Below are 18286 nucleotides of genomic sequence, written 5' to 3'. Positions count from 1 at the left end.
GGCATTCAGAGAGAAGGCTGGGAAGGGCAAGAAGCAGAGAGGGAAGCGGGTAAAGGAAGACAAGAGGGAGAAGAGCTCAGAATTTCATGGGTTTTTTTGTTTCAGTATTATTGACATATAACTGACATACAGCCCTGTATAAGTTTAAGGTGTACAGCATACTGATTTCACTTACATATGTCATGAAATGATCACCATCCATCATCTCATATGGATACAAAATAGAAAGGGAAAAAAATTTCCTTGTGATGAGAATTCCTAGAATTTATTTTATTAACATTTAATTTATTTTGTTCACATGTAGCATATAGCAGTGTTACTAATACGTGTATACTACATCACTAGCGCTTACTCTTCTTATAACAGGAAGTTTGTACCTTGTGACCACCTTCATCCAGTTCACCCCCCACACCTGCCACCTCTGTTAACCACAAATATGATCTCGTTTTCCATGAGGTTAGTTGGTTGGTTTTTAAAGTATAGTTGCATGATTTTAAATAGATTGATCATTGTCTTGAAGAGACCAATTATAAGAGACCTTGGGGGCCGGGGGGGAAGTAAGCATAGCTTAGGATAACTGCATGCCCTTAAAAGCCAACATCAGGAGGCCAGCAAATTCCTTTATCTTCTGGTCCCCAGCCTCCCAATACAGAGTCTATCCACCTGGGATCCCCTTTAGTTACATGATTCCCGAGAATCCCCCCTGAACAATTGCTGACAGGTTCAGCTCTCACCACATGCTTTCCCTCCCCCATTTAAGAGAAGCAGAAATTAGTTTCCAGGGAAAAATTTCACCCTGCATTAAAGAGCTCCTTAAAAGGATGAAGGACTTGGCTTCACCATCCCCCACCTCTCCTTCCTTCTTTCTGTGTTATTGAATGCTAGAAAAATTATCAAGTGAAGGACATTGATCACTCTTGCCCAAAAGCTTGAACCAGGGATCGCTTTCCACATTCTTTAGAATCATTGACACCACACAACACCACAACAAAGCCGGGTTTATTATTAGTTCTTCCTTCTTTTTCCCCAGCACTCAATGCATGCCCTGCTAATCCAGTTTACAGGAAATCCTCTCCCAGGAACTGGACAGCCCATGGTTTTGCCACATCAGGCTGGCAGAGAGCACATAGCCCATTCATTAGTGAAGGTCCCGACCCCAAAGGGTGACCATGGCCTCCTCGCCTGCCGGAGTCACTTTCCAGTAAATCAGGGCCTTTGTGTGCCCACAGGAATAACATTAATAGTCCTAGCTAACATTTATTGAGCACTTGTTATGAATGTGATATTTCAAATGGGTTATTATCTTGTTTAACTTTCACAGCAACCCGGGAGGCAGGCGCTCCTCACTGCTGCTGCAGTCAGTCAGTTCGCTCAGGGCCTTTGCACTTGTCGCTGATTCTGCCTGAGTTCTTGCCTTGTATCAGCCTGGCATGCTCCCGCGCCTCCTGCAATTCTTTGCTTGAATCATATCCCTTCTCAGAGAAGCCTTTGCCAACCACCCATTGAAAATCTCAATAGTCCCCCCACCTGAGTCCCCTTGGCTTTCTCTACTTTGTCATTATCATATGTCATCCTGTATGTTTAACCTACCTACTTTGTTTACTGTCTTTTCTCTGTTTGCCTGAAGCCTCCATGAATATAAGTATTTCTGTTTGCAGAATGGGTTCTGGTATATCCGAGTCTCTCAGCAGGTATCCATTGAGTGAAAAAAATAAATGCAGTATCACCATAACCATTTTACAGGTTAGGTAAGAGAAGTTTACCTAACATTCAAAAAACTAAGATCATGGCATCTGGTCCCATTAGTTCATGGCAAATACATGGGGAAACAATGGAAACAGTGACAAACTTTATTTTCTTGGCTTCCAAAATCACTGCAGATGATGACTACAGCCATGAAATTAAAAGAGATTTGCTCCTTGGAAGAAAAGCTATGACAAACCTAGACAGCATACTGAAAAGCAGAGACATCACTTTGCCAACAAAGGTCAGCATAGTGAAAGCTATGGTTTTCCCAGTAGTCATGTATGGATGTGAGAGTTGGACTATGAAGAAAGCTGAGTGCTGAAGAATTGATGCTTTTGAACTGTGGTGTTAGAGAAGACTCTTGAGAGTCTCTTGGACTGCAAGGAGATCCAACTAGTCCATCCTAAAGGAAATCAGTCCTGAATATTCTTTGGAAGGACTGATGCTGAAGTTGAAACTCCAGTACTTTGGCCACCTGATGTAAAGAGCTGACTCATTAAAAAAGACCCTGATGCTGGGAAAGATTGAAGGCAGGAGGAGAAGGGGACAACAGAGGACAAGATGGTTGGATGGCATTCAATAGACAGGAGTTTGAGCAAGCTCCAGGAGATGGTGATGGACAGGGAAGCCTGGCATGCTACAGTCCATGGAGTCGCAAAAAGTCAGACACAACTGAGCAACTGAACAGTGACAACAAAGAGATGTTTACAGACATTCACCCACAGGCCCCAGGTTCTATGAAAAACAAGTAATGGATCCAGAATTAACCCGCATCTTTGGCTTCTAAGTCTTTTTGACACTACAGAGCTAGCGCTTGGCCAAGTCCAAAGCCTTCTCTAGAACTGTGGTTGTGCTGGGAAACAAGGGGACATGGATTTCATGGATTGAAATGTCCCATTGAAGTCGGCTTTGGTACAATACGGATTTACCTTAATAGAAGAACCGTCTCAGCCCCTCCTCTGCTCTGGGCACTTGCTTATTGAGATCCAACTCCCTGGAGAGAATTCAGTTCCATTCAACACCAGTGCAGGTCATTATGCTTGAATGAGCAGACTTACTGTGTGCTGTAGATAGTGTCGGAAGCTGTGGGTACAAAGTCAGTGAGATGCATGACAGCCTGTATGTATCTACACTCACTGTGCATTTTAATGTTTTAATGTCACACATTGATTGGTCACCTAGTGCTTTTCTGCATCTAGTTTCCTATACTAGTCACATCCTGCTTTATCTTATGGGCTTCCCTGGTGGCTCACGTGGCAAAAAATCTGCCTATAATGCGGGAGACCCAGGTTCAATCCCTGGGTCAGGAAGATCCCCTGGAAAAGGGGATAGTTACCCACTCTGGTATTCTTGCCTGAAGAATTTCATGGACTGATGAGCCTGGTGGGCCACAGTCCACAGGGTTGCAAAGAGTTGGGCACGATTGATCTACTAACACTTTCATTTTCGTTTTGTCTCATCAACAGTGGTATTAGAGAATGCATGGGCTTGGGAGCCGGAGGAAACTATATATGAATCTGGGTCCTTCCTTATTAGCCTCGTACTTACTGAGTGTTTCTGGGATGTTGTAAGGAGGAGGGGTGATGCCTGGGGCCTGGGGCCGGGCAGGCACCAAGCAGCGGTGTGCTGCCAGCTTTGTTAGCTGTCACCGCCATCATTTATTTTTGGTCAGCTTATGAGTGGTGGCTTTGGTGCCTACAAGAGAATAGGAACTTATTTTGAGTTTTAAAAACATCTGCCCCAGGTAGCAACCATAGCTCTTATTTAATTGAGACCAGCCTTTGTATTGGGCTTCCCTGATGGCTCAGTGGTAAACAATCCACCTGCCAGAGCAGAAGACTAGGGTTCAATCCCTGGGTCAGGAAGATCCCCTGGAGAAGGAAATAGCAACCCACTCCAGTATTCTTGCCTTGGGAAGTCCGTGGACAGGGAAGCCAAATAGGCTACAGTCTATGGGATTAAAAAACAGTTGGACATGATTTAGCAGCTAAACAGCAACAAAGCCTTTGTATTAGGCACTGTGCTGAGTGGTCTGTTTTATCTTCTTTAATCCTCACCACAGTCCTATGCATTTGGTGTCTACAGGAGAATAGGACCTTAGTTTGGGTTTTAAAAAAATCTTCCCCAGGCAGTACCAATGGCTCTTATTTAATTGAGACTACCCTTTGTGTTGGGCTTCCCTGGTGGCTTAGATGGTAAAGAATCTGCCTACAATGCAGGAGACCTGGGTTCGATCCCTGGGTCAGTAAGATCCTCTGGAGAAGGAAATGACAACCCACTCCAGTATTCTTGCCTGGAAAATCCAATGGACACCGGAGCCTGGTGAGCTACAGTCCATGGGGTTGCAAAAGAGACCAACATGATTTAGCAACTAAACAACCACAAAGCCTTTGTATTAGTCATTATGCTAAGTGGTCTGTTTTATTTAATCCTTGCCATGGTCCTATGAATCATTATTTATACCTATTTTACAGAGGAGTACATAGAGCAGTAATTAGGGCACATGGCCAAGGTCATAGAGCTGGTAAACAGGGAGCTGACATGTGGATGGATGCTGGGACCTTACTCCAATCTTTGTATCGATTCCCCCAGGTGATCCAAGTGTGGGACTTGAGAGGGGACTCTCTTCTTGCCGTCTTTCTCAAACTAGTCAGGGAAGCAACAAAAAGTGCTGAAACTGGAGTCAGAAGACTTCCACTCAAATCCTGATTCTGCCACTTGCATGAGCGTCCTGGCTTTAGGACATTGAGCTCGCTTCTCTGAGTCTTGATTTCTCTGTGGCAAATTAAGAGATTGCCCTGGATGATGTCTGTGAGGCCTTCCCACTCGATGGGCTTCTTATTCAAACTGGGACAGGCCGAAGAATCTTTAATAACTGACTTAACTATAGTAGGTTTGAACTCAACAGAAATGCATACCTATGACACCAAAAGACATGTTCAAGAATATTATGTCAGCTTTCAAAATTGGAAACCACTCACATATCCATTAGCAAAGTAATGTATAACCAGGGTGAGATATAATCACAGCGTAGGTAAACAATACAGCATTATTGGCCTTTGAGTCAAAGAGACGGCCTGTTTATTCAGCATGCTGCAGGCCTGCAGAGTCAGTCAGCCACACTGCCATTGGGGTCAGGAAGACCTCAGTGGAAATTCCAGCTCTCCCACTCAGGAGCTGTATGACCTCTCCGAGCCTCAATTTCCTTATCCATAAAATAAGCATTGTTGTTGTTGTTGTTTAGTCAGTAAGTCATGGCCAACTCTTTGCATGAATTGTAGCCTGCCAGGCTTCTCTGTCCATGGGATTTCCCAGGCAAGAATATTTGAGTTTCCATTTCCTTCTCCAGGGGATCTTCCTGACCCAGGGATCAAACTTGTGTCTTCTGCTTTGGCAGGTAGATTCTTTACCACGAACCACCAGGCAAGCCCAGAATAAGCATGGTCATTCCAGTTTCAATGGGGGCAGTCCAGGGGATTAAATAAAATAACATGTGTAATAGGACCCCATCATCTTATCAGATTAATTCCAGTTCTTTTAATGAAAGGACTGTTTATGGAGTGGACAGAGAGCATTGATGTGTCAGCAAGCAGGCTGAGGCCGCAGAGACCAGCAGAAGCAGTCACTGTTACCAGCTCTGGGCCAAGAGATAGGTGTTAGTTTCCTGAGGCCGCTGTAACTAAGGACCATGGATTGGGCAGCTTAGCAGAATTTATTTTCTTACAGTTCTGGAGGCTGAAAGTCCAAGATCAAGGGTTGGTTCTTTCTGAGGCCTCCAGCCTTTACTCACAAGACGGCTGTCTTCTCCTGGTGTGTTCACGTGGTCATCCCTCTCTGCCTGTCTGTCCAGATGGCCTCCTCTCATAAGGATAACTGTTCCTTTTGGATTAGGGCCCGCACTCATGACTTTAACACTTCTTTGAAGACCCTCCCTCCGATTATAGTCACATCCTGAGGTCCTAGGTGGGGGTTAGGACTCCAGCATATGAATTAGGGGGAGGACATAGTTCAGCCCATAACAGGATGCGAAGGAGGTGATGCTGTCAGACACCAGTTGAGACTTTGAGCTGTGAAGGGTAGCTGCCTGGAGGAAGCTGCAGGGGGTGGGAGTCAGGCCCCACTGGAAGCACTGCCCAGATCCGAGAGTGTGCCGAGAGGACCGCCCCCTCCTGCCTCCCTCCCTCTGGTCCGTTGCGATGTTTCCAGTGGGAAACCAGCCACCAGGGATCCCAAGCGATTCCTTCTGAAGGCCGTGAGCTCTCCATTCTTCACCGGCTGTTCTTTTAGCGCCTACTTTTCTGTCAAGCGTGTGAGTGAGTGAGTGATGAGGATATGTAGGGTGCCCTTCCGTGTGGGTTCACTTTGTTTAAGCTGGAATTTGCAGAAATGCTCCTCGCCCTTGCGCTGTCCATTAGCGCGATGTTCAGTCAGGCTCTAATGCACGTTCAGCTGGTCCACACCGCTCGGCCTCCCGAGCCGTCTCGCCCTTCTTGGTGAGCAAATGAGACATCATCTTGTTCAGCGAAGCATCTAGCCAGACTGGTAGGGAGATGCAGACTCATTATTTGTTAAAAATTAAAATCTGCATGCCGACAAGCCGGGCAGCAGATCTGCCTTCTCTTCATGGAGTAGTTATTTTTCGGTTCCTGATAGAAAGTCTGTGGGCCTTAGGACCCCTAGGCAGGCTCGGCACCGTCCTCGGCTTTTGCACCCACCCCTGACTTTTCTAAGCACCATAATATGTCCCGTTTTGTTCAGTGGTCATTTTAAGATCAAAATCTTGGACACTCTGTATTTTTCCCCATACAAATCCAAAAAAACACTTTCTTCAAACTGAAAGAGATGGGCTGAAGTCTTTAATAACTACCTTAAGTACAGTAGGTTTGCACTCAGCAGAAATGCATACCTGTGACACCGAAAGACACGTTCCAGAATGTTATATCAGCTTTCAGAACTGAAAACAACCTACATGTCTGTCAGCAATGTAATGGATAAGTAGGGTGAGAGATATTCTTAGTGTAGGTAACAATGCAGCGTTAAGTGAACAGACTGCAATGACATGCAGTAATATGGGTTTCACAGAAGTAATATTGAGCCAAAAAGCCAGGCATAAAAGGAGTCCATACTGTATGATTCAATTTATATATAATTCAGAACCTGATGAGATATCCCAGGTGCCACAGTTGGTAAAGAATCCACTTGTCAATGTAGGAGACACAAGAGACACAGGCTTGATCCCTGCGTCCAGAAGATCCCCTGGAGTAGGAAATGGCAATGTGCTCCAGTATTCCTGGCCAGGAAAATTCCAAAGACAGAGGAGTCTGGAGGGAGTTCAGTCCATGGGGTTGCAGAGAGTTGGACATGACTGAGCGCTCACCGGCTAGCTGGCAGAACCTGATGAAACTGAACTGTGGTGTGAGAATTCAGGATCACAGCAGGGTGGTGTGTATATATGTGACTTTGAGCCGACAGTAAGAGAGATGCTGGTCTTTCTGTGATGTTCTGTTTCTTAGTCCAAGTTCCAGTTAAAACAGTGATTTCACTTTGTGAAAATTCATCACACTGTGTACTTAAGATCTATATACTTCTATGAGTGTATATATTAATAACACTTCAATATAAGTTCACTTATAAAAGGAGTGGTTAAAAGTTATTTGCCAGCCACCAAACCCTTTATACTCATTGGAAAAGACCTGATGCTGGGAAGGATTGGGAGCAGGAGGAGAAGGGGACAACAGAGGATGAGATGGCTGGATGGCGTCACTGCCTCAATGGACATGAGTTTGAGTAAACTCCAGGAGTTGGTGATGGACAGGGAGGCCTGGCGTGCTGTGATTCATGGGATCGCAAAGAGTCAGCAGACTGAGCTACTGACCTGAACTGAACTGAGCCCCTTTATGTTCTTGGCTCTGTTCCTTGGGAAGAAGAGATTATGGTAACATTTTATTCTCTTAAAGGACCACTCCCAGTGGTGTGAGATCTGAACTCACCTCTTTTTGAACCAACCTTGCTTGCCTGAAACACACCTTTCTTATTTCAGCGCCCTAAACACCTCCAGGCTCTTGAGAGCAGGGACTACTGTGTTGTTGTTCTTCGTATACCTAGTGCCTAGCATGTAAAAGTCACTTGATAGACATTTATTGAATGAATGAATGAGTGAGTGAGTGAATGACCACTAGCCTTTTATTAAGATAGAGCTGCTTTTTATGCTTCATCCATTCACACTTTCAGAAACCCCAGCAAAGTCAGGGAATGCTTCAGGAGAGAGGATTTCCATTTTCTCTCCCTCTGATAAAGAGTTTTTGAGAAGGAAAACACTTAAAAAGTGAAAAGTAGAACCTTTTAATTTATATGATCAAAAGTAAGTCCTAGGTAAAATCAGCAGGGGATTTTTAATTAAGTGAATTTTAATAAACTCACCTTCTAATGGGTCATCATGCATAAGAAGAGAACTCTAGTGCTTCAAAGCAGAAGAGAGGAAAGTCAGAATTATGTGGGACATTGTCATAAACATTTCTGGGATGGGAGCCGGCATCTTCCCCAGAGGCTCCTGTGTAGACAACCACTCCATCTCCACTTTTAGTTTTGTTTCTTTGATTGAAGCCAGCAAAGCAACCGGAAGGGCTAAAAGAAGAACCAAGGGATAGATTTCCATTTTCATATATCAGCCCTTAAAGTGCAGGCAGAGCGCTGAGAAAATGCAGACAGAAGCCAGAGAGGACTCAGGCAAAGGGAAAAAGCAATATTCTACCAGTTTCCTGGGGGAAAGGTCCTGGTAAATAAATCTAGACAGTGTAGATGTGGTTACCACCTTTGAGATTCATGAGGCACATTGATAAAACCAACACAGTTTAACTGTATTTAACCCCTTATCTCCTAAACTTATTTAACAATGCAGACCCTGCTTCCCATAACGTCTGTTAGCATCCTGCAGCAGGCCATGGAACATACTGTGGGAAACACTGCCTCTGGGAATAAAAGGTTTAATCTGAAATTTGTTCTCCACTGGTCAAAGGCATCAGGTAGCCACTTTGTACCTCAGTTTCTTCTACTGATTTAAGGAAGCACGTGATTGGAATTGACCTAGTCTGTCCCAGTCATATTCTTTAGCTTGGCTGAAGTGTGAAAGCAGACTGCATGGAAAGAAAGAAAGAAAGCAGAGGCAGAACCTCCTCATTTTTTACTTTTTTTTTACACTAAGTATTTATTTGTGCCAGGTCTTAGTTGTAGCACAAAGGATCTTTGATCTTCGTTGCAGCATGTATTCTCAGTTGTTAAGTCATGTCCAACTCTTTTCGATCCTATGGACTATACCCCGCCAGGCTCCCATGTCCTTGAGATTTCCCAGACAAGAATACTGGAGTCGGTTGCCATTTCCTCCTTCAGGGGGTCTTCCCAACCCAGGGATAGAACCTGTGTCTCTTGCATCTCCTGCATTACAGGAAGATTCTTTAGCACTGAGTCACGGTAATCTTTTTAATTGTGGTATGCAATCTTTAGTTGTGGCATGTGGGATCCAGTTCCCTGGCCAAGGATCAAACCCAGACTCCCTGGAGCATGGAGTCTTAGCTAGTGAAACACGAGGAAAATCCCAGAACCTCCTCTTAAACAGCAGATTTTCTTTAATACGAGCTTGAGGTCTTCCCTTTGCTGGAAGGGTTTTAAGGGATTCTCCTGGTCTGCAGGAGGTGGTACAGCACAGGCTAAGAGGTTAGTTGTGGACTCAGATACAGAAAGAAGAGGATTTCTGTGCCATGTGGGAGGGGAATTGACATGTTAGCTATGGAATAGCACAGTGCTTTAAAGTATTCTTGGCTGCAACCCATGGTCCCTTTTACAGGTTCAGACCCCACCTACACGAGCAGCCTCAGTCACTCAAGGCTCCCTGCCTCTCCTGTCTTTGAATGCTTGGTTTCCTCCAGGTTCTGACACATGCAATCTGATTTTGGTCTGTGGTCTTCGCAGAATCCTTCAGACATTCACTAACTGTTCCTCTAGGGGCTGCCTGACTTGTTTTGGCTTCAGGTCACAGATTCAGCAAAGTCTCACCGTATTTACTATGGTCATGTACACAGACACACACATACCACAAGATGGTCTGGTGTAGCTCAAGAGACCACAGGGCTAAGAGTGAGATGAATTTGGTCACCTACCAGCTAGACACGAGCCTTAGTTTCTTCATCTCAAAAATGGGAATAATTCCATGAACCTAGCCGGCTCATCATAAGAGTCGGAGGTCATCTAGGTCATGCAACTTGTCTTTCAGATACAGAAGTTGCTTAATGAATAGTAGGTGACACTTATCAGCTTGTCACCATTTTTATTCTGCTTCTCTCTTGCAGTTGCATTGGTTAAAAAAAAAAAAATAGTATCTGGCTCATTTTTTTAAAAAAGCATTATATTCTGTCTGCATATTCACATCCAGCCTCCTCTCCCTGCCATATTGGCTACCAAGCTGTTATTACATATTCAGTTTGGGAAAAAGAAACATTGTCCTCTGATCCAGGGATGAAACGCCCCACTACTGGACCAGATGTTCACAGGAGAAGCCTTTGATTTTTCATTTATTTATTCATTTATTTATTTAGTGTTAGTCTCTTAAGCTCCCAGCACAGCAGCAGAAGGTAAGGCTGTGCAAGCCCCACACATACCAGCCAGCTCCACTGGGAGGGCCTTTCAAATTCCAGGCATGCTGCCTCCGTGCAGAGCACTGGCCTCCGGGGCCAAGGGCTCGCTCTTTGCTCCCAGACCCCAATGGCAAGAATAGAAATGGCAAATCACGTAGCAGCAAATGCCAGGCAAAGGCCAGAGTCAAACTTTTTGGCACCTCTGTCCCCCTGACAGCAGGAAGCAGTGTCAATCTCTGTCCTAGGGCCCATATTCCAAAGCCAAAGCTGTGTTGTTTCAGCTTGAAAAGGTCCAATTGCAGAAGAAGCCATTTTCATCATTTTTAACTAGGGTTCACTGAAAAAGCTTCCTCCCGCATTGCGTGCATGCCCGTTAATTTGTGTTAATTCAAGTGGGAATCAAGCAAGTTCAATGAGTGATAATTAGGTACCTTAATGAAGAAATCTATAGTTTCTGTAACTGTTATTTACAAGCTTTTATGTACCACTTCATATTTCCAGAGACCTTCACAATCATTTATCAGGGCAACTCTCAGCACTGTAAGAGTGAGGTCAATAAGTACTGAGAGTTGTGGTTCCCTTGGAAATGTTTTTCAGCTCTTCTATAATCTGGGTACAAATTCCCCACCTTTGACGAAACACGAAGATTCTCTTACAAATGCATATCCATGTGATTATATTTAACAGCCTAACAGACTCCTTAGCTGCTTGAAGACACAATTATGTACATGATTGTAAATACTTAGAGTGTATTTTCTTTTTCTTAAATGATTAATTTCTTTTTTTTACTGTGCTGGGTCATCACTGCTGAGCAGACTTCTCTCTAGTTGTGGCAAGTGGGACGCACTCTCTAGCTGCGATATGTGAGCTCATTGTTGAGATGGCTTTTGTTGCGGCTCTGGAGTGCAGGCTTCTGTAGTCGTGGCTTCCGGGCTTCAGAACACAGGTTCAATACCAGTGGTGCACAGGCTTAGTTGCCCTGCGGCATGTGGGATCTTTCCTGATAGGAATCAGACTCATGTCTCCTGCATTGACAGGTGGATTCTTTACCACTGAGCCATCAGGAAGCCCTGGAGTGTATTTTCTTTCCTTCGATCTTCTTTTTTTTATTTCCTGTGGGTTGTATGCCTTGGCAGCCGCTTGCAATATCCCCAAGGGACATCCTAGTCACACACGTGCTTAGCTGATGACCCCCTAAGGTGTTGCTGTTCAGTCGCTCAGTCGAGTTGAGTCCGACTCTTTGTGACCCCATGGACTGCAGAACGCCAGGCTTCCCTGTCCTTCACCATCTCCCGGAATTTGCTCAAACTCATGTCCATTGAGTTGGTAGTGCCATCCAACCATCTCATCCTCTGTCGTCCCCTTCTCCTCCTGCCTTCAATCTTTCCCAGCATCAGGGTCTTTTCCAATGAGTCAGTTCTTCGCATTAGGTGGCCAAAGTATTGGAGCTTTAGCATCAATCCTTCCAATGAATACTCAGGGTTGATTTCCTTCAGGATTGACTGGTTTGATCTCCTTGCAGTCCAAGGGACTCTCAAGAGTCTTAAGCTACCTATTGACAAAAGACTAAGAAGCAATATGGACCTGGCAATATCTCACAGTTTTTAAGTGTCCAGTGCATTCTACATGCACAAGGAGGTTTTTAGAAAGACCAATGAATTTAGGTTCATAAATAAATGAGTGGGTGTAGACATTTATTATCAATATTTCTGAAGTCAGCAGTATTGAGAACAGTTTCTACTGTACTCAGTAATTTTTTTAAATGTCATGGAATCTTTATTTCAAGGTAGAAAATCATAAATCATGGCTTATACCAGACACTTTTGAAGTATTGGAGCTTCAGCTTCAGTCCTTCCAATGAATATTCAGAGTGAATTTCCTTTAGGATTGACAGGTTTGATCTCCTTGCTGTCCAGGAGACTCTCAAGAGTCTTCTCCAGCACCACAGTTTGAAAGCATCAAGTCTTTGGTGCTCAGCCTTCCTTATGGTCCAACTCACACATCTGTACATGACTACTGGGAAAACCATAGTTTTGACTATACGGACTTTTGTCACCAAAGTGCTATCTCTGCTTTTTAATACTCTGTCTAGGTTTGTCATAGTTTTCCTTCCAAAGAACAAGTGTCTTTTAATTTCATGACTGCAGTTACCATCCGTAGTGATTTTGGAGCCCAAGAAAATAAAATCTGTCACTGTTTCCACTTTTTCCCCATCTATTTGCCATGAAGTGATGGGACTGGATGCCATGATCTTAATTTTTTGAATGCTGAGTTTTAAGCCAGCTTTTTCACTCTCCTCTTTAACCCTCATCAAGAAGTACTTTAGTTCGTCTTTGCCTTCTGCCATTAGGATGGTATCATTCACGTATCTGAGGTTGTTGATATTTCTCCTGGCAATCTTGATTCCCACTTGTGATTCATCCAGCCCAACATTTCACATGATGTACTCTGCATATAAGTTAAATAAGCACGGTGACAATATACAGTCTTAATGTACTCCTTTCCCAATTTAGAACCAGTCAGTTCTTCCATGTCCGGTTCTAACTGTTGCTTCTTTACCTGCATACAGATTTCTCAGGAGGCAGGTCAAGTGGTCTGGTATTCACATCTCTTTCAGAATTTTCCACAGTTTGTTGTGATCCACACAGTCAAAGGCTTTAGCATAGTCAATGAAGCAGAAGTAGATGGTTTTCTGAAATTCTCTTGTTTTATCTATGATCCAACGGATGTTGGCAGTTTGAGCTCTGGTTCTTCTGCCTTTTCTAATCCCAACTTGTACATCTGGAAGTTCTCAGTTCACGTACTGCTGAAGCCTAGCTTGAAGGATTTTGAGCATTACCTTGCTAGCATGTGAAATGAACACAGTTATATGGTAGTTTGAACATTCTTTGGCATTGCCCTTCTTTGGAATTGGAGTAAAAACTGACCTTTCACAGTCCTGTGGCCACTGCTGAGTTTTCCAAATTTGCTGGCATATTGAGTGCAGCACTTTAACAGCATCATCTTTTGAGGTTTGAAATAGCTCAGCTGGAATTCCATCACCTCCACTAGCTTTTTTCATAGTAATGCTTTCTAAGGCCCATTTGACTTCACATTCCAGGATGTCTGGCTCTAGGTGAGTGACCATATCATTGTGGTTATCCAGGTCATTAAGACTTTTTTGTATACTTTTCCTGTGTATTCTTGCCACTTTTTCTTAATCTCTTCTGTTAAGCCCATACAATTTCTGTCCTTTATTGTGCCAATCTTTGCATGAAATTTTCTCTTGGTATCTCCAATTTTCCTGAAGAGATCTCTAGTCTTTCCCATTCTATTGTTTTCCTCTATTTCTTTGCATTGTTTACTTATGAAGGCTTTCTTCTCTCTCCTTAGTATTTTCTGGAACTCTGCAGCATTCTGTTGGGTATATCTTTCCCTTTCTCCTTTGTCTTTCCCTTCTCTCCTTTTCTTAGCTCTTTGTAAGACCTCCTCAGACAACCACTTAGCCTTCTTGGCATTTTTTGCAGTGCTTATGGTTAAACATTTACCAGCCTACCCCTAGGGCATGTGACAGTTTTCTGAGTTTGCAAGGGCAAGTAACCCTGGTGGCTCAATGGTAAAGAATTGGCCTGCAATGCAGAAGACATGGGAGTTCAATCCCTGGGTCAGGAAGGTCCCCTGGAGAAGGAAATGACAACCCACTCCAGCCTGCAAAACCCCATGGACAGAGGAGCCTGATAGGCTACAGTCCATGGGGTCGAAAAAGAGTCAGACACAACTTAGCAACTAAACTACAACAACCCAGGTAGAAACCAAAAGTCAGAAAAAGAACAAGTCTTGGTCTGAGTCACAGAACTCCACAGAGGCATTGCTGGGACTCTGGTCTGTGTGGTGTCGCTGAAGAAGCTCTGGCTTTGGAGTCAGGCAGATCTGACTTTGGATCTCATAGAACTGCTCTTGCACAGTGAACTGTTCAAGTGTCTGACCCAGCGTCAACCCCCCTCAGCCTCCCCTCCTACAAAATAAGGGTGACAATATCTAGCTTATCCATGTGCACAAAAAACCTAACAAAGCGCCAGGGAGATGCGCAATAGGTATGATTTGCCCTTTAGACTTACAAGTTCAGATCTCTGTGTATTAGCCCATTCTTGCCATAACCATATATATGTATTTTTTTAATTTCAACTCTACCCAATGGACCAAACACCTTTCACAAAACAGTAAATATACTTTTTTCTCCAAATGTGTTCCACTGGAGTAAGTTTTTTAAAAAAGTCTCTCAGTGTTGACATTTATGTGTGATTTGGGGAATCGGTTTCTTTCCAACAATCTTAGAAATGTATGTACTAGGTATCAAGTAAGATCATTTTTCAGCTGCCCGGAGTTTTCTCCACTGACTGTTCTGCTGAGCTAAGGCTTCCTGAGGAGGATTGATTTGGGAGCCCATGGGTGCCACAATTCCATCCACCAAATTAACTGCAGTAGCCTGCAGGGGCGTCCTTTGGCAGTTTGTGTTCTCTGCTGTGTACCTTCTCTGCATACGCTCACCAACCAGTTAGTGGACACTCGCTCCTAAGCTATTCGGCTAAGCCAAAAAATGCACTTTTCTTTTTAGACTTTTACTAATTTATTTTTACCTGGATACTACATTTAGTTGTTTTTAACATTTTTAAAAATACAAAGGTGCATAAAATGACAGTTTCCCTTCCATGGGAATTTCCATGGGATTTCCCCTGGACAAGAATACTGGAGTGGGTTGCTATTTCCCTCTCCAGGGGATCTTTCTGACCCAGGGATCAAATCCATATCTCCTGCATTGGCAGGTAGATTCTTTACCACTGAGCCACCAGGAAATCCCTTCCCTTCCTATACAGTCCCTCATTCACTCAAGTTTCTCCCATAAACCATCCCCAAAAAAAGAAGGTAGAGGGGAGGAGGAGGAAGCAACCTCTGACAATTAGCTTCTTATGAACTTGGAAGGCTCTTAGGGCCCCATCTTGAACACCCAGAATCAGCACAGCCTTCACCATACTTTCTACCTGTGCCTAATGCATTGGGCCAAAGACAGCTATTAAAAGCAGCAATGCTGCAATGAGCTCATCTGGCTTGTCAGGCGGTATAAAGCAAATTGGCAAAGACACACCCATAATAAAGTCAGAGAGGATCTGCTTTGTTTCTGTAAAGATGAATGACACAGTTTGTACAAACACCATCTATCAGCTAACCCTCGGTAGCTTGTCATTTATCTGGGGAAAACAGGAGAGAATCTGTGTTTACAGGGTATGTACCATATGTTGGTGTGCAGTGCTAGGCTCTTTTTTTCTTTTTTCTGGTGGTAAAATATACAAAACATAAAAATGCCGTTTTAACCGTCTTTAAGTGTACAATTCAATGACATTAGGTACATTCACCATGTTGTGTGACCATCATCACCATCCATCTCCAGGGAGCGCTAGGCTCCTTTGCCCATCTCACTTGATCCCTGCAGCGGCTTCTGCGATCTATGTTAATGTTCTAAATACAGTGAGGATATTTCAGAAAGACTATTTATTGTCTCCTACCAAGTACCTGGCAGAGCCTGGGGTGAACCCAGGCATGCTCGTCTCTGAAACACATGGTCAGGTGTGCCTGGCTCTCTCTCTTATCTGTGGTTTTTTACCTCTGTTTCATCCTATGCTGTTGTCCAGGGGTGATCCTGCTGCTTCTAGATAAGCTGCGGAAGATGAAGTGGGAGCAGATGTGGAGGCTGACCGCAGAGAGGGAGCTGATGGGCATGCTCTCTACGTCCTTAGCTGACCAGGTGAGTCACCAGTCTAGAAAGTACGGTTATTCCCAAGCCCCCTGGTATGCTGCTTTTCAAACCTGCATGCAGCTGGGTCTACATTGTTTTTCCAGCTTTTGCATGACTTCACACTTGGATAGATCTGCCTCATTCTTGCCAGCCTAAGACCACAGCCCTCTCCTTAGTTCATTCCCCTTGTTCATCCGTGTTTATCACACTTTTTCCTGCACACTGTGCATGCCAGGAACTATCTTCAGAAATAGGATTACAGGGATAAATGAAGGACAGAATCCTTGGCCTCAGAAAGTTCATAGTTTATTGATGTCAACTCACAAGTAAATGATAATTTGGTGTGTTAAGAGGAGGTCACGGTCTTCACCTCAATGTAGAATGCACAGTGCCTGCCCCCTGAGATTCCGAAATGCCAAGGCATATTTCCCGGACAAGATTTCATTTGCCTTCGTGGCAAATAGAATCTAACTTTTAAAGCCAAGCCTTTTGCTTAGCTCCTATACTGTGACCCCCATCCTCAAGGGGAATGAATTTAAATAGAAGGGACAAACCTCCTTGGCTGGTGAAATCAGCTTTTAATCCAGGCAGTCTGAAAAAGTCCATGAACTACAGCAAGCAACTAACATAAATTCATAAAATCCCCACTTCTCATTTTCGCTGAGCCTTTGACTTTGAATCTACTAGGGTTACACATCTTGATTCTGAGATTCCCATGTTATATGTGGCCATCTCGAAATGTAAAGATATCTCTGAGTTTGCTGAATGTTATCCTTTCCTGTTCAACCAAAAAGTAAGCCCACTCTCCTTGTTTTTGTTCATCATTCAGCTGCCTGATTCACTGAATTCTTGGAGTTTTCTAGTATGAAGGAAACAAGAAACTCTGTAGGGTTACTTTACTATTTTTTTTTTTAGCATTGTTATTATTCAGTATTTCCCAAGCAGCCAGAAACTAATTTCCTTTTTCAAACAGGAGATATGGTATAATGAATGAGTTAAAAATTACCCAGGTAGGTGTTTTAAACCTGAGGGGAAAATTGTCCTCCATCATCATATTTCAAGTTGGGTCACAATGACTTGAGCGTGTCCCCAAAAGCTAGCAATTGCATGTCCATGTCCAATGAGGATGGTTTATTCAGCCATCTCCTTCCGTGAAGACCCATAATTCACCTTCCGGCACCACCTGTCAGCAGCTAGTTAATAAGCATAGCCTGCTGGTGCAGGAGCTTGGAGAAAAGCTGGAAAGAGGGGAAAGCCCCATAGAAAAGTCAGAGTTGACTTTGGAGATGGAGAGCGCAGATACAGGCCCCCTGGCCCACAGGAGCCCCAGGCACATCCATCTTCAAGTCTGCCCAGAGCCCCAGGAAATGCGGCTGAAGCAGGATGTATCATTTGTCTCAGCCCCTGAATCAGCGAAGCGACTTGTCATCACACAGTTTCCTCTCCAGGAGGCTCGGGATGGATGACACGGGGTCCCTCTGTGAGGTGACAAGAGGGCCAGAAAAGCGACTTCATTTATTATATACCAGCTCGAGTGGAGAAGATGCTCTTTGTCTGCCCCCTTGTCCCTTTGCTGGAAGGGGATCACTCAGACCAGCAGGACCTGTGAGCGTCAAGTCAGCGTGGGGCATTCGCCCCAGTGTAGGGGGATCTAGCCAAACAGGAATGCTTGGTTTCTAGAGATAAAAGGCACGGGAAATGCCCAGCAGGGCAAGCCAGCCTGTGCTCCAAGCAGGAGGCTCATGAGAGATTGCACAGGAGAGATGTCGTGCCTCGAGAGCCAGCATCACAAGCTGAGCCCATGTGACTGGTTGACTGTTGTCTCTGGCTTTTATCTCCCAGGACATTTTCAACGCTGTCATCAAACAAAACCCCTTCCTCGTGTATCAGCTGCCCTGCTTCTGGAACGTTCAGCTGTCGGACCACACCCGCTCCGAGCAGTGCTACAGAGACGTATCTGATCTAAAGGTAGGATGAGGAAAGCCCCGGTGGGCATGGGCTCATCCCCCGGGTAGAGTGAGGTGCCCAGCAGTGGCCGAGGGAGCCCGGATGGGGCAGCACTCTTCAGGGGCATGAGTGGCTCAGAGCCTGTGTGCAGTGTGGGGAAAGAGAGAAGGGTGCAGGAAAGCAGAATGAATGTGCT

At 44.4% G+C, this 18286-nt stretch overlaps 1 protein-coding gene across 2 annotated transcripts in view; it reads left to right on the top strand.

The window, feature by feature from the left end:
* The window catches only part of LARGE1 (LARGE xylosyl- and glucuronyltransferase 1), a 605065-nt gene that overhangs the window by 501106 nt on the left and 85673 nt on the right, over positions 1-18286 (top strand). For both annotated transcript variants that reach the window (XM_043439875.1, XM_043439876.1), the window contains 2 exons: positions 16040-16152; positions 17986-18111. In XM_043439875.1, coding sequence (XP_043295810.1) covers positions 16040-16152; positions 17986-18111 — 239 coding nt within the window. The remainder of the gene's footprint in view (positions 1-16039; positions 16153-17985; positions 18112-18286) is intronic.

The sequence above is a fragment of the Cervus canadensis genome, chromosome 21 (genome assembly GCF_019320065.1).
Source record: "Cervus canadensis isolate Bull #8, Minnesota chromosome 21, ASM1932006v1, whole genome shotgun sequence".
Taxonomy (NCBI): domain Eukaryota; kingdom Metazoa; phylum Chordata; class Mammalia; order Artiodactyla; family Cervidae; genus Cervus; species Cervus canadensis.
Note: the sequence above shows the minus strand (reverse complement) of the source record. Positions and strands in the feature narration are given on the sequence as shown.